The sequence below is a fragment of the Canariomyces notabilis genome (genome assembly GCF_033297395.1).
Source record: "Canariomyces notabilis strain CBS 508.74 unplaced genomic scaffold N656scaffold_6, whole genome shotgun sequence".
In the NCBI taxonomy this organism is placed as follows: domain Eukaryota; kingdom Fungi; phylum Ascomycota; class Sordariomycetes; order Sordariales; family Chaetomiaceae; genus Canariomyces; species Canariomyces notabilis.
Window position 1 is genome coordinate 625,016 of NW_027041828.1, and position 13,305 is coordinate 638,320.

General features: G+C 53.4%; 4 protein-coding genes across 4 annotated transcripts in view; 2 read left to right on the forward strand and 2 right to left on the reverse strand.

Annotated features, from left to right (window-relative positions):
• The window catches only part of N656DRAFT_788455 (ubiquitin carboxyl-terminal hydrolase-like protein), a gene marked incomplete at both ends in the record, with an annotated part of 11,003 nt that extends 7,021 nt beyond the window's left edge, over positions 1–3,982 (reverse strand). Inside the window, 4 exons of the mRNA XM_064816694.1 lie at positions 547–1,008; positions 1,069–2,704; positions 2,767–3,621; positions 3,710–3,982. Of these exons, the coding sequence (XP_064671795.1) occupies positions 547–1,008; positions 1,069–2,704; positions 2,767–3,621; positions 3,710–3,982 (3,226 nt within the window). The remainder of the gene's footprint in view (positions 1–546; positions 1,009–1,068; positions 2,705–2,766; positions 3,622–3,709) is intronic.
• Positions 3,983–8,456: 4,474 nt separating this feature from the next.
• N656DRAFT_705870 (uncharacterized protein) lies at positions 8,457–9,391 on the reverse strand (the record flags this gene model as incomplete). Its single annotated transcript, XM_064811307.1, has 2 exons — positions 8,457–8,825; positions 8,885–9,391. The coding sequence occupies 2 exons, from the start codon at positions 9,389–9,391 to the stop codon at positions 8,457–8,459; spliced, it is 876 nt and encodes a 291-aa protein (XP_064671796.1).
• A 482-nt stretch (positions 9,392–9,873) lies between these two features.
• Positions 9,874–10,570, forward strand: N656DRAFT_788458 (uncharacterized protein; the record flags this gene model as incomplete). The annotated part of the gene is made up of 3 exons (XM_064816695.1): positions 9,874–10,158; positions 10,252–10,419; positions 10,511–10,570. 3 exons carry the CDS (start codon positions 9,874–9,876, stop codon positions 10,568–10,570), a joined length of 513 nt encoding a protein of 170 aa, XP_064671797.1.
• Positions 10,571–12,704: 2,134 nt separating this feature from the next.
• Positions 12,705–13,237, forward strand: N656DRAFT_578660 (uncharacterized protein). Its single transcript, XM_064810164.1, has one exon. It carries the CDS (start codon positions 12,860–12,862, stop codon positions 13,127–13,129), a length of 270 nt encoding a protein of 89 aa, XP_064671798.1. The 5' UTR covers positions 12,705–12,859; the 3' UTR covers positions 13,130–13,237.
• Positions 13,238–13,305: the final 68 nt, after the last annotated feature.

Here is a 13,305-nt window from a genome sequence, read left to right on the forward strand (position 1 = left end):
GCCGGGTTCGGGGCCAAAAATCCCAAGATAACATTTCTGATCGTGATCAACCTTGGTACCATGAAACGTTGTGTTGTACTGTAATCTCTGCAACTGCTGCCTGTCAAGCAGTGTATGTATGTAATGTAAGGTGGCGTTACGAATAAATTCCCTTACATAAGGTAATCAACGCAACTCTGAGCCTCTCTATGTAATCGCCCTCTTCTAGCATCTTCGCTACAGCGGGTTGGGAATGCAATGCAGCTGCTTTATTGTCTAGTCAAAGCGAGAAAAGAATGCCCATGACTACGTCTTGTCTGTGGGTATAACAACAATAATGCCCTTGATGTCTAGCGATCTATCAGTAACATTTCCAGTGATGTCGCAAATTCCACTGGTCCTGGTTCTGGTTGCACGAGCCTTGACTCTTTCCATGAAACCCTGTATCAAATCTCCATTCTATAATATGCCGGCCAACCTCTCCGCACATCCTCAATTGCAGAGCTCAAAGCTTGGCCTCCAAATCCTCAAATTCGCTGAGGTCTCTTAGTGGGGTGGGGCCCTTACTGGCTGTTAGGCTGGACCTGAACAGTCTCACATCCTCGATGAATACGGGCGTAGTCCCGTTTGCCGAGGGCGGCTCCGCGTCCTTGACAACTTCACTCCCGGGCCCGTGCTCTTCGTGGATCTTTCTCCACGCTTCCACCGCCGTATCGATCTTGCCCTCGGGAACCTGCAAATTGTGGAGAAGATAATCCCTGAGGCCCGCCACTTCCTTCTCCACATCATGACCCGCCGCACTGAGTCGCGTCTGTAGATCGGTCGCCGCCTGAGCAGCAGCAGTCGTATCCAGCTCCAGCGTCTGAATCAATTCTGATATTTGCTTCGTTGACACGTCACTCTTCGCCTGCGCCTCCAGATACACGGCTATCTTTGCCCGGGCCGGTGAGCACGGGTGAATGTAGTGGTTGAAGAACTCTATCATAGTCTCCTTGGTGAGCGGCTTTATGTGGGCCGCATCTTGCTGGGCTATACCACGCAAGAGGCGTCAGGTTAGTACTCGCGAAAGTCGGGCCGGTGTGGACTTACCATTGTCAAAGGCATAGTACTCGTTGTGGATATGGCTCCAATGCCTATTGCTCTCCTGCTCCATATACTTGAGTCTTTCGAGACGCTTGTCGATAATGCTCCGCTTGTTACTCTCGAACTCGGCCTCACTCATCTCCTCGAGCATACTCGCCACCGATTTGAGGAACTCGTCGATTCTTGTCTCCAAATACGGCGCCGTCTTTTCGCTCTGAATGACGAAGTAAAAGCCGTACTGCGTGATGCTCGTCCAGGCCCCTGAGTAGACAATGTAGCCAAGCTGCTCTTTGGTGCGAAGTTGATTGAAGCATGGCTCGTGAACAATCTGGTCTAGGAGCAGCGTCTTCGCCCTCACGTTGTAATCTCCCCTGTCGCCAACATGGAGAAAGTACTGGATGCAGTGGTTAACATTGGCCGGGTCTTTGAGCGTCTTCTTCCAGATGTAGTTGCAGCCGGGAGGGAAAATCAGCCCACGACGGATTCGCCATTGCTGACGTGGAAGCACGCGCGGTTTGAGCGTCGATTCGACCATGTCTGTCAACTTCAGGGCGTCCTCCTTGTACAGGTTCCCATGGACAAAGATTTCCATATGCATCTGGCTGAGGAGATCCCTCTGGAGCGCCCGCACCGAATCCGCCGTGATGTGAGGCAACTCCGCCTCGAGCTCCTCGACAACATAGCCGGAGTCAATCGTCAGCCATGACATGTAGTCACCGATCTGGGTCCAGGGTGGAGAGAGTTCCCAGTTCCGATATCCTCTGGTGATTCGTTCCTTGATGATGGCGAACCGTTCATCGCGAATCTCAAGATCGCGCGTTGTAATGAGTACGTGCTGCAAGAGAACAGCTAGTTTATCGTTGTAGCCAGAAACCTCAATGTACAGGCCCCGGGAGTCTAGGGAAACGGTGTATTCCAGGCCAGCCAATTCAGCATCATATGAGTACTCCTCAAGGGCGTCCTTTACCAAATCCGTGAAGAGGCGCGATTTGACCCGACTAGCTGCCGTGGCAGTTACGGCAGGGCTCCTGCAGCTCACGATGACGGTAGCCTTGGGGACCCAGAAGGTGTCGTCCTTTTTGTGCCAAGTCCTGATCAGCGGGTCATTGCGGATGATGCGAGGTGCTGGTGCCGGTTCCTTAACCTCCTTCTTCTCGACTTCCAGCTTGGTCGGCACAAACTGATTCTTGTGAGGAAGATGAAGTTTGGCCGTTCTGTCCCCGGGGGCGCTTGTTGCCGCCTTCTTGATCTCCTTCATGAAATCCTCCGGAATGGGTTGGCGTGTATACTCGGTCCCGTACCATCTCTCCTTCTGCTCCCACGTTCCAGGGAAGTCTCGGGAGACAAGGGTCATGCGGAAGTTATCGGGACGCAGGCACTCGAGCGCTTCCTTGATCAGCTTAGGGTCAAACTTGCGCAACAGGCTGTATCCGCTCAGCAGATACTCGCGAGGCAGTGGTTTGTGCATAAACGCGCTGAGCTTGCTTGTGAAGCGGTAGGATTGCGTCTTTTCCCTAAATTTGAAGTTGACCTCGGCCAGACCCTTTTGTTCCTCAAATATCCATTCTTGGGGCTCTGTTTCCCGCAAGAGTGCAATGTATTCAAAAAACACCTTGACGACCTCTTGGTAATTCTTGAGTCCCTGTTTGTACGCGGTCTAAGTTATCTTTTCCATGGCCTAAAAACCCGGGGGATCTCTCATACCTCTTCTGTTAACGTGATTTGGCATTCAAAGATGTCTGGGGTACCGGGGCTCACTGGCCAAGCACCGGCATAGAGGCCATTAGCCCAGCCTTTCGACTTGATATATGCCATTATGCTTCCCGGCCCTTCGTGGCCGATGAGATGGCTAATATACCGACTAGGTTGCGACTCGTAGAGGTGATCTTGTTCTACGAAGGGGAAGATGAGACTAAGCTCCCGTGTGTCCATTACCGGCTTGGCGAAGATCTGAATGCCTAGCTCGTCTTTGGTAAAAGGAACCTCATCCTCCCACCTGTTAGGCGGCAGGTTCTGGTTTCTGACGGATGAGAAGTGCTCGACGACCCAGGACTGCAAGACATCCAAGGGCTCTCTACCAAGGACGCATAGCTTCATGCGGTTGGCTGAATAGTACTTCTCGTAAAACTCGATGAACTTGTCCCGGACATTGATCCCCTTAGCCTCGGGAATCGTCTTGAGTGTTGCCAGGTTCCCAGTGGAGAAATGGCAAAACGGATGCTTGGGGTTCGACAATGTCTTCTTGAGCTGATGCAGGCGCCACTGATCGCTCTGCAAATTCTTCTTGTTTTCCGAGTCAACCGCTCGGAGCTCGCGGTCCAAGGTGTTAGCAAGGAACAGAGGCTCAATGAAGAACTGGGCAAAGCGGTCCAATGCCCCTAGCAGCGGCGACGGATTGGTAGCGGATGGCTCCTCGCCATTAGTCGGCTTCGCAGAAACCTCGAAATGGTAATTTGTGGATGTCGCCGCGGTATAGGCGTTGGTCAGCCCAGAATGAGCCGAAATGTATTGGTGGTAGGCGTTTTCTGCTGGATATTTCTTGTTGCCCATGAACAGAAGCTGTGACGGTTTCAGTTAGCCCTGTGACATGCATATTGGGTGATATTCGGGTGTGGCCTATTATGTCCACGTGCGAGATGCGACTTACATGCTCTACCGCGTGAGCCATTCCCGGCATGCTGTCCTCATCGCTAAAGCTTCCGACATTGACATCCATGGCAGCGCTGGCCTTGTCCGTCTTTGGGTCGTGGACCAAGAGGGCCTCGAGCTGGTTGGGCAGGCGGATGACCCGATAGGACCGGTCGTCGAGAGAGGGAGTCTCCAAGCGGTCTGTGACAACCTCGACGTCGCTGCTGGGCGGACGGTCCGCAGCAACCGGCGCGTCCCCGGAGGACCGCGCATTTGGGCGTGCGACTGGCATCGCGGAGGCTCGTCGGTTTCGTGACGGTAAAGGATGGTGGCTGGCCGAAAGCACACGCCTGAACGATGCCTGTGGGACAGTTCAAACAGCGCCACGGGCAGGTCTGCCAACGGACGAGGGGTGCTGGGAGTGGGGGCGAGCGGCAGAGACGACACCGCAGATTCGGTCGTGACGACGCAGTCGATACACTAAGACTAGTAAGCTAATGTACAATACAGTAGTTTGCGGCGGCCCAGAGCCAGTCTGTGCGATGTGTGGGGCACGCTTGCAAGGCTAAGGAAGCTTACCCAACGAGTTGGATTCGAGGAACGGCTTAGGGCATGTGTGTCGGTGAACAGAAGCGTGCAGCTTGGAGATGTTGGGCGCGCGTTTCCAGGTTTGTGGCAGATGGTCGACCGATCCAACAAGGGCAAGGCAAGGACCTCAAATATTATACCACTAGTACTTCAAAGATGACAGATGACTGCGGAGGAGCTGCGTGTCCTGATCAACCAGATTATCAGAGAAGAAGCAAGATGCGTTCATACTGTGACTTCGACTCAATCGCTCAGGAACCCCATACCGGGAGCCCCCGGCATCGAGGGACCTTTATATGTGGGCGACGCTGACGCAGACAGCATGGGGGGTTGTCGAGCAACTCCAGGCTGCTGTGGGTGGCCAACGATAGACGATCGCCGGGCGCTTTCCTTCTCGCGGGGACGCGCAGTCGAACGGCGCCTGGGGAAATGATACGGACGGAGAGAAGGCAACGACCCGCTCGATACACACAATTGATGATTCTCGAGCTATAAGAGTGCTAGTAAAAGACGGGATGTCGATTGGAAGCATTCTCGAAAGCACAAGGACTCAGGCATTGATTAAAGGACCAGGATATGGACAGGGGGGAGGGGTGCAGGGGGTGGTTTAAGTCAAGGCCTCGAAGACCACTAAAACTGACCACTCAACGTCCTCGAATGCCAGATCCCGCTCAGCGCTCAACACAAAAGACGCCATGTTTAACCTATCAAGATACCAAAGTAACACGGCAGCGGATGTGATTGTCGAGGCCGATCGATCAACGGGAAACCTGCTTGATTCTGTGGCATTGAAAAGATGAGAGAGCTTTCGGAGACGCCCCCCAGGAGGGGTGAGTGAATGCAAATGCTGAGCTCAACAAGCGCGGTGCACCTCGCCTGGAGTTCCGGGCGGTTCATGTGAATGGACGGATGGTATCAAGCGCACGAGAATGTCCAACATCTCGCAGCAGTGTGGTGCCGTACAAAGCTAATAACTGGATATCCAGGACCAACAGCCAACAGACACCAACATGGAAACAGGGCCGGGACCACAATGGAGCAGCTGCACGTTTGTGTATTGGTGGTTCTTGCTTAACTCTCCCGAGGCCCGATTTATGACAGGCTGAGGCATGAGCGACCGATGAGACGAGCAATGCGGATCGCCCACCCAAAAGGCCAACACGGCGCTAATATGAAGAAACAAAAGTAAAGGTAAAGGTCGGTAGGGGAGATGAAAGGACTTTCGACTCTTCGAGCATCACTCATCCTCGGCTACGTCGAAGTCGTGGTCACGGACAATGCCTCCAACGGCATGTCACTTACAGTTTAGTATGTAAGTTACAGATTACTATTCAAATCGCACACCCAAGCTTGAGTATAGTCGTGTTGTCCATTCTGTGACAGATATACAAGCCTTTGACTAAGTTGACCATGTGGCTACGTTGATCGCAGGTAGATTGTCCATAACAACTTGGACCACCACCCAGTATACTTCGTCTGAATCTACCGTCCAAGTGGTTAGACGTCAGGTCTACGTTGTCTTGAGAGGGATATTGACCCGTCGGCCGCATAGCGTCATGGATGTGTACCTATCCGCCGGCGCGGTCTTCCTGATGATAGGCAATAGCGTGATAGTATGGTGACCTGTCAATATGATAATCCAAGTTTACTAACTACCTTTACTTACATCCCAGATGGAATCGGCCCGGGTGGGAAAAAAACACGAAGGTGGTAACTAACTAAGTTCAACGGTTGTCTAAGGGGTATCAGGCAAAAGAATCTCGATTTCCCGAACGATCTGCAAGTGAAATACTTGGATGAATGAGTCGACTCCAACCCGTATTCTGTAGGTGATCACGGAAACGAACGGGCTGTGTTTCCGTAAGCGAAGAGTCCCTCTAGGGGAAGGTTCTGAGAGTCTCTTTCGGCACACCCATACTGGATACGAGGGCGGGCCTACTCCAACATCTCAACGGAAGCTAGCCAGTGGTTCGAGATGAACCGAGTTACCAAGAGAAGGCAATTCCCAGGTAAAGTAGCGGCATGCAGGTCGAGACCCATCCCGCTCGGCTGCTGTGTCCGGTCAGCAGCTAAACTACATTGAACAGAACGCTAGAGAGGCCCGCTGCCGTGGGGATGCAATTCTCTGCTGCAGGTATAGCGATCGAGAAGAATTCGGCTTACAGTCTGGGCCGCGGCACCAGACCAGACATCCCGTACGGATATTCCCAGGGGAGGAGCTTACAGCGTAGGCGAGCAGTTGAATCCATCCGATTCAAGATGCTCCAAATGTCGTGCTTTGAACCGGCTTGACCACCAATAGACCTTCATTACCGCAGTACCCTCTCTCGCGCCTGATTCACCGGCTCATAGCGGATCTGTGAGAACCTCGTTTTCACCCGTTCTTGCATATTGATGTTCGTATCTGGCTAGGAGGAAGCAAGCTCCTAGGGTCTTTGGCGGGGTTCGAGAATCGAGAGTGAACCCACCAATTACCCCCTGTTCTGTTCTGTAACCCTGCAACATTGTGCCACGGACCGTAGAGTCTGTGCAAGGGCGCATGGTGATCTTGCAAGATCTGGGGAAGTAGCATACCAGTTTTTCTTAACTACCAGGTAGGCCAATTTTCTGGGCGCATAGATCGCCCATCTGATGATGCATCTGGTGGGGATTAGAATGGACGGAAGCTGATGCACATGACGCTGGCGTTCCTGCGACCCGTCGCGGCACCCACGGTGACTTCACCTGCAACAAGGCGGTGCGATGAAGGAGCCGAACCAAATCTGGCATAATATGGTTCACACCCGGATGATGTCCTACTCCTCCGCCTTTCATCGGCTACTTGGTGAACCTTGGCCGGGAAACAGACGAGCAGGATTGGCGGCTAACCCCAAAGCATACCCTGTTCCGCTGTTAGGGAATATGCGCGACGCATTCTCCAGGCTGTGTTAAATTGTACCGCTGGTTCCGAGAGACGTCGATTTATGCATGCCAGCCTCTGGCAGGGCCTGATCTGATCTTTCGGTCTACAGAGCCTGTTCCTCTGGCCGCAAAACCATGGGCCGGGGCAAGAATGACACAACAACGTATGTATTGTACCCTGGGAACGGCACCGGGCACGCCGCACCTGAATGCAACTGCATCCGAAATGACCACCGAGGATTCGCAGAAGAGATCGCCCGGGGGCCGAGAATCCGCTGGACATGGTGGAATTGGTCCAGGGAAGCGCCGGCCCGATGTTGAATGATTTGGTTGCGTGAATCCCTGTGCGAGGCTGATTGCCCAGACGCCGCAGACTCTAATCCGGATGCTGGATATCGACACGGCAGTGGTGTCCTGACCTGCCGAAAGCGTCGAGCAACGAGTCCCGAAAGGGATAGCTCAGTCCCGCGGACCGCCTTGTCGGAATCTCCAGCCATTTTCAGCCAGGTTCAGAGTTTACCCGGAAAGAAGTCGCAGGACGGCTGGTTAAGCCGCTCGAGCGGAGCGGACATGAGTCCCAGTAGCTGTCAATCGTGCAGTGCGGTGCGATTGTAGGCTGCGGCAAAAGGAACCCGTGCATGTAGCCGTTTCTGCCTGGCCCTGTATAAAAATCAAACATCTCCCTGCTTATACATCCCTGAACCATATTGCCGTAGCCCTTGGGTTTCGCGGCCATCGCAGCTGGTAGGCATTACATAGACACATGGACGAGACGGATACATCCGCCCTTTCCGGCTCGTCACCGGCAACCCGGCTTTGATATTCAGGGAAAACGGTCCTTTGAGCCTTGACCAGCTCTCATGCATTTTCGTGGCACACCTCCTCCGCAATGTCGCCGGCAGGATACGGGGAGCAGCGTATGAGATATTGCTCCTTCCAGGAGCATGCGGGGAGCCTGGCCTGGGGTATAGAATAGGGTGCTGCTTAGGTGACATGGAAAGCTGTAAGCCACCCATGCCGTCCACCATAGAGGGCGATGGTATTCGATAATTGCGCCTTCAACGTTCGACGAAGGCCGTCAACCACTCAATTCCGGGCTGAGCCTGAACCAACTGAGAATGCCCAGTCGTATGCTCGGGCGAATAGGACTGTCGTAGGCAACGAAGCGGGACACAATCGAACATCAGACGGGGATACCATCAATTAAGAGAAGGCCGGGAAAGGGAGAAAGGCAACGCCGGCATAATCGACGGGACATGACGGGAGAGCGTCATGCCCTAGCGTTTCTTGCTCGGGCAATCTGCCACCTTGTGGCCGGGTTTCCCACAACCATGGCAAGACAGACCCGGGGAGGGCCGCTGAAAAGCCTGTGAGCCTGCTGATGATATGGAGGTCAGTTGATTTAGCTTGACATCCTTTTTCCGCCTCTTGCCCGCAAGCTGCTGCGCCTTCCTCCGTTCCTCTTCCCTCCTGCCTGATACGCTGGATCTCGACCGCTTGCGCTCTAGGTCGCTTGCGGCAGTTCGACGGCCGCGGCCGGGCTCGTCTCTCGCGGACACTGGCAGATTCTCATTTTCGGCGTCCTCCGAGTCGGAGCTGGAATCGGAATCGCTACTGTCGTCCTCCTCCTGCCCTATCTTCTGAGCCTATGAGTTTGTTGTCATTAATATTTGGCCACTAGGTGCTTGTGATAGCCTGCACATACTTTAGACTTGTTGATGTTGAACCTCTTAAATTTTGCCGAAGCCGCCGAGTCGCCCTCCGTAAAGGGATCCTCGCTTCCTCCTGACGTGCTTGCATGGTCAATCTGAGCAAACCCAACTTGAACAACATTCAGGAGCGGGCGAGAGCTGGTCTTAGGAGCGGGCACGCCTTTCAGTACCCAGTGCGAGTCGCCCAGCTCGGCCGCCCGCTTTTCAATGGCAGCCTGGCGCTTCTTCTCTTCCTCCTCTAATGCAGACTGAATCGCCTTTTGGTCATAGAGCGGCGCGGCTGGTGCAGGGCCTGCCACAGGCGTGTGCGAAGTCTTTCGTCGCTTGGTCGAACCATCATCGCTCCTTGGGGGTACTGGTGAACTATTTCCCGAGGCTTCCGCCGACGCTGCTGCGGCAGCACCTCTCTGCATAAATTTCATGGTCATCAGGCGAGAGGACATGGTTTTCGGTGTGGGCTGCTTCGCCATGGCCGGTATTCCGGCCGGAGTAGGCGCCATGCTTGTCGACTACAGTTATTTCAATGTCGTCGTGTGTTGGGTATAAAACGGAAAATCAGTGTCTCTGGACTCTCTGTTAGTGGGCCGTGAGAAGTGGGTGTGCAGTACGGTGAAGATATCTCGTCTTCAAAGTCGATCAAAAAATCAGCCCAAAGAGAATGTTATCAAAGCCAACGCGGCGAGCGCGAAAAGCTACGCTGAGCTACGATAACGTTGGCCAAGTGCCAAGAGTCCAAGACTGGCAACTTGGCAACTGGCAGCAAATGCCCGCAGTGTCCCGCACGGGCCATGGACTGACCAAGCTCTTCACTCTTCGAAAGTCAGCCACAGCTCAGCCACAGCTGGTAACACATTTCCAATTACCTGGGGATACCTGTATCGTGACCTCAACGTTAGTCGCTTAACTGCGCGATTGTTCCCCGACTTGAACCACAGGCAGGAGGGCTCGATATTCGCCAAAACACCTCGAACTGCATAGCATAATGTATGCCTCGCGGCTGCGGGTCTTGGCCCAAGGGCTGCCCCGGCATCTCTCGAAACGGCCATTCAGCGTCACGGTTCGGCAATTGGAGTATCCCTCAACCCCATCGACAGTAACGACTGCCACGACCGCCAATACCCAGACCACACCCCAGGTGACCGAGGGCCCGGTACCCACAACTGTCTCGCAGGCACCGAACCGCGCAGAGGTTTGGTCGCGGAGTCAGAAGCCGCGATCGACGGCCATGACGGGGCCGAGGTTCGAGCAGACGGATCTCGATGCGCAGGTGGGTTTCCGAAATGCCGAGAGGGAGTCAAATCGAACCGGACAAAGGGTCATAAGGAAAAGAAAGCTGACAATACTGGAATTCCCGGTTTAGCCCCAACCCTATGCCGCCATTGAGCTCATCCACCAGCAGCCCGTGCGGTGGACGCACGCTCGGATCGTGGCCTGTGACGGTGGCGGCGGGCCTACCGGACATCCCAAGATCTATATTAACACGGACAAGCCAGAGATTGCGACCTGCGGCTACTGTGGGCTGCCTTTTGTAGGTTTTAGCTACCCCTCGCCCAGATATGCTTATGCTAGCGGGGCGAAACGACCAGAGGACGGCTTCGCTAACCCGCTCGGTTCGCCAGGCCAATGAACACCATAGGAAACATCTCGAGTCTCTCCCGGAGACATCGTACCCGCTTTAGTCTTAGCATTGGGACTGGGATACCTTCGCAGCTTCATGGGTGGAGCAGGTCTGTGAAGCGATCGACCTTTCACGGTCTCTAAATATGTAACTTTTGCCAATAAACAGAGATGCTCTCGATATCATCTAGAGCCAATAGATACCAACGGCCGTCAACACACCCGGAGCTGGACTGTGCGGAGGTGGATTTGGTGTGGTTGCTTCGTTGCCGCCTGAACAGCGCAACGAGACTATCAAAGAACGGCACTCCGAGATTACCCCTTTTTGATGCCTTGCTCAGTTTTGTCTGTCAATCTACTCAGATCGCTAACGCTTGAAGACTGTTTGCAGGTTCCAGAATCTATCAATTCAAGTCAACGATTCTGCTCTCACTAACCTGCCACATCCTTGCCAACGGTCAAGTTTAATACTTCCGCGAACCATACTTCAATGTTGAGCATGCGAAGAACCGTTCACTGAGCCACCTAGCTTTGCCCAATCATGATTGGCAACAGCGAATCTTGTCACTTGGAGTAGGCTCGGCGTATCGCTTTTGATCCTCGGTTGTATATTAGGTGCCAAGGGGAATTCTTACCGCTTCCAGGCGTATCACAAGCTGGCGAATGTAGAGGCAAGTTACGTGGGTAGTTCGAGACCATCGCCCGTATCAGTCCAGAGATAATAGAGGGCACAATGAAGGCAAAAGCGGACACCAGGAGCAGCGATCTCGCAACACTTTCCCTAGTGCCTGGGTGTATCTCTCTTGCTCTGGATCCAGTCTCGTGCCTAAGAAATGTGTCAAACAGGTAGTCATCTTAGTTATCCAGCCATTCGGTTGGAAGCTGATGCGTGTAACCTTGAAGTTGCCTGTGTCACGTATGGCTTGTGGACGAGAGTACTCCGTAGGTAGGTAGTTTATCCATCTCTGGTTGCCAGGGTGGCCAGTGTTCCTGGCAGGGCTGCTAAAACCTTTCGATGCTGGGCCAGATGGGATGCAGAGTCTCTAGTGATTGGGCGAAGGACTGAAAGGCTGGTTTTTGGATTCAAGCTGTTAAGCGTCGTCGCATATCTGCATTCAAATGCTGGACATCTCATTCCTACTAGTGTCTGTACGGAGTTTGAAACCCAGGTAAGGTATGTATGTACATCCACTACATGTAAAATATTTCTCCACTGGTGTTACTAGGTGCTACTATTATTAGACGTGACTAGCCCAACAATCTGGTCTCCACAAGCAGGCCAGATACGGAATATTCTGCGGCCTCCGTAAGACTTGGCCATCGCTGGAAAGAAGGGGTTCAGAGGAGAAAGGCTTTTCAAAGAGAAAGCGGAGTAATGGTGCTGTGTCCGCGGCCACAGGACCGACAAGTGACCTTTGTGTTGAGCGTCCAGCCCCATGGATCTGGTCAATCTCTCGAGATGTGTCGGGACTCGGGGCTGGAACGAGGGAATTACGAAGTAGCTGCATTACATTGAAGTTAAATACATCATACATTACCGCAATTCATCCATACGTTGACTAACAACCAGATATGAATAAAACACTTGGGGCACAGCAAGCAACAATCTGTCCAATGTCAAGGGAGCGTGATGGAATTTACAAGTAGCGACACCGAGGCCCCAGATAGGTTCTATGTGCGGTGCCGGCCATTTCATCGAGTATATACCCAGAGCCTGCCAATTTCGAAGACAAGCAATTCCTCTTGGTAAGAACCTGGAGTACAGTACAGTACCTAAGGTTTATAAGGTTTGAAAGCTCAAGGGCAGCAATCTGTCAAGAAGCTGTCAAGGGGGTCCAGCTGCAGCCTGAGGTTAGCTTCTCTGCATGGCACTTCAACCCTCAAAAGCTCACCTCTAGGTACCCTACCTACCTGATGTCCTGGATTGACAGGAGTTAGAGAGTCATTTTCTCCCATTACTAGTAACGAGGACGGAATCGGAATTCAGAATGCACAATAAGAGCCTCTACACATAAGGTATCGTCAAGATCACCAAGTTGCTGACACAGCACACGTACCTTATGTACCTGACCTTATACAACCTACAACCTTCACTTCGTCCTTTATGCGATGGGACTATGGAGAGCACAGCCTCGAAGGCAGCCCGAAGCAAAGTATCATCAAGGCACCTGGCCCCCGGGCCATTACCTTACCTTATCGTTAGTTACCTCTGTAATACGGATAGTTCGGGCTGCGTAACCCCTGGTCTAGGTTACTTACAGCAATTCACTTAAACCCCGTACCAGGCTACCCGTGAGGGGCACGCCGACAAATAACCCACCCACGAGCAGCAAACAGCCCGGTAGAATTGCATGGGATTCTCTCTGAGATATGTTTCGTCCCATCTCTCCAGCTCGTCCCTCCTCCAATTCGCTTCTAAGGCGTCCAGGTCCAGCAAACCCCCGACTCCTGTTCCGCGCGCTGTGACGGGCCTGCAATCTGCAATCTCAGGGTTTTGGAACCGGTGGTCCCTCCGACCCTGGGCTTGCTCGCCACTCTTGCGACAGGACTCGTGGTTGCGCGCTGCCCTGCTTTGTGCTGTCGCGTCGTGTCCGTCTGCTGGGTCCCATGTTACGGCTTGAAGGTTTGCCATCCAGTGTTTCCCGCTAGGTTGAGCTCCCCGCACCGCACCGCACCACAGCACAGCAGATTGCACGCGCATCACACCTGGCCCCAGGCCAGTCAGACGCCCCCGAGATCTGGGTCACTCATTGTCGCAGCAGTGACCGCCTTTCGCGACTTCCATCCCATCTCATCT

Bases quoted from the DNA above. Each gene is read 5' to 3' on its own strand.
- N656DRAFT_578660 (XM_064810164.1), top strand. From the start codon at position 12,860: ATGGGATTCTCTCTGAGATATGTTTCGTCCCATCTCTCCAGCTCGTCC.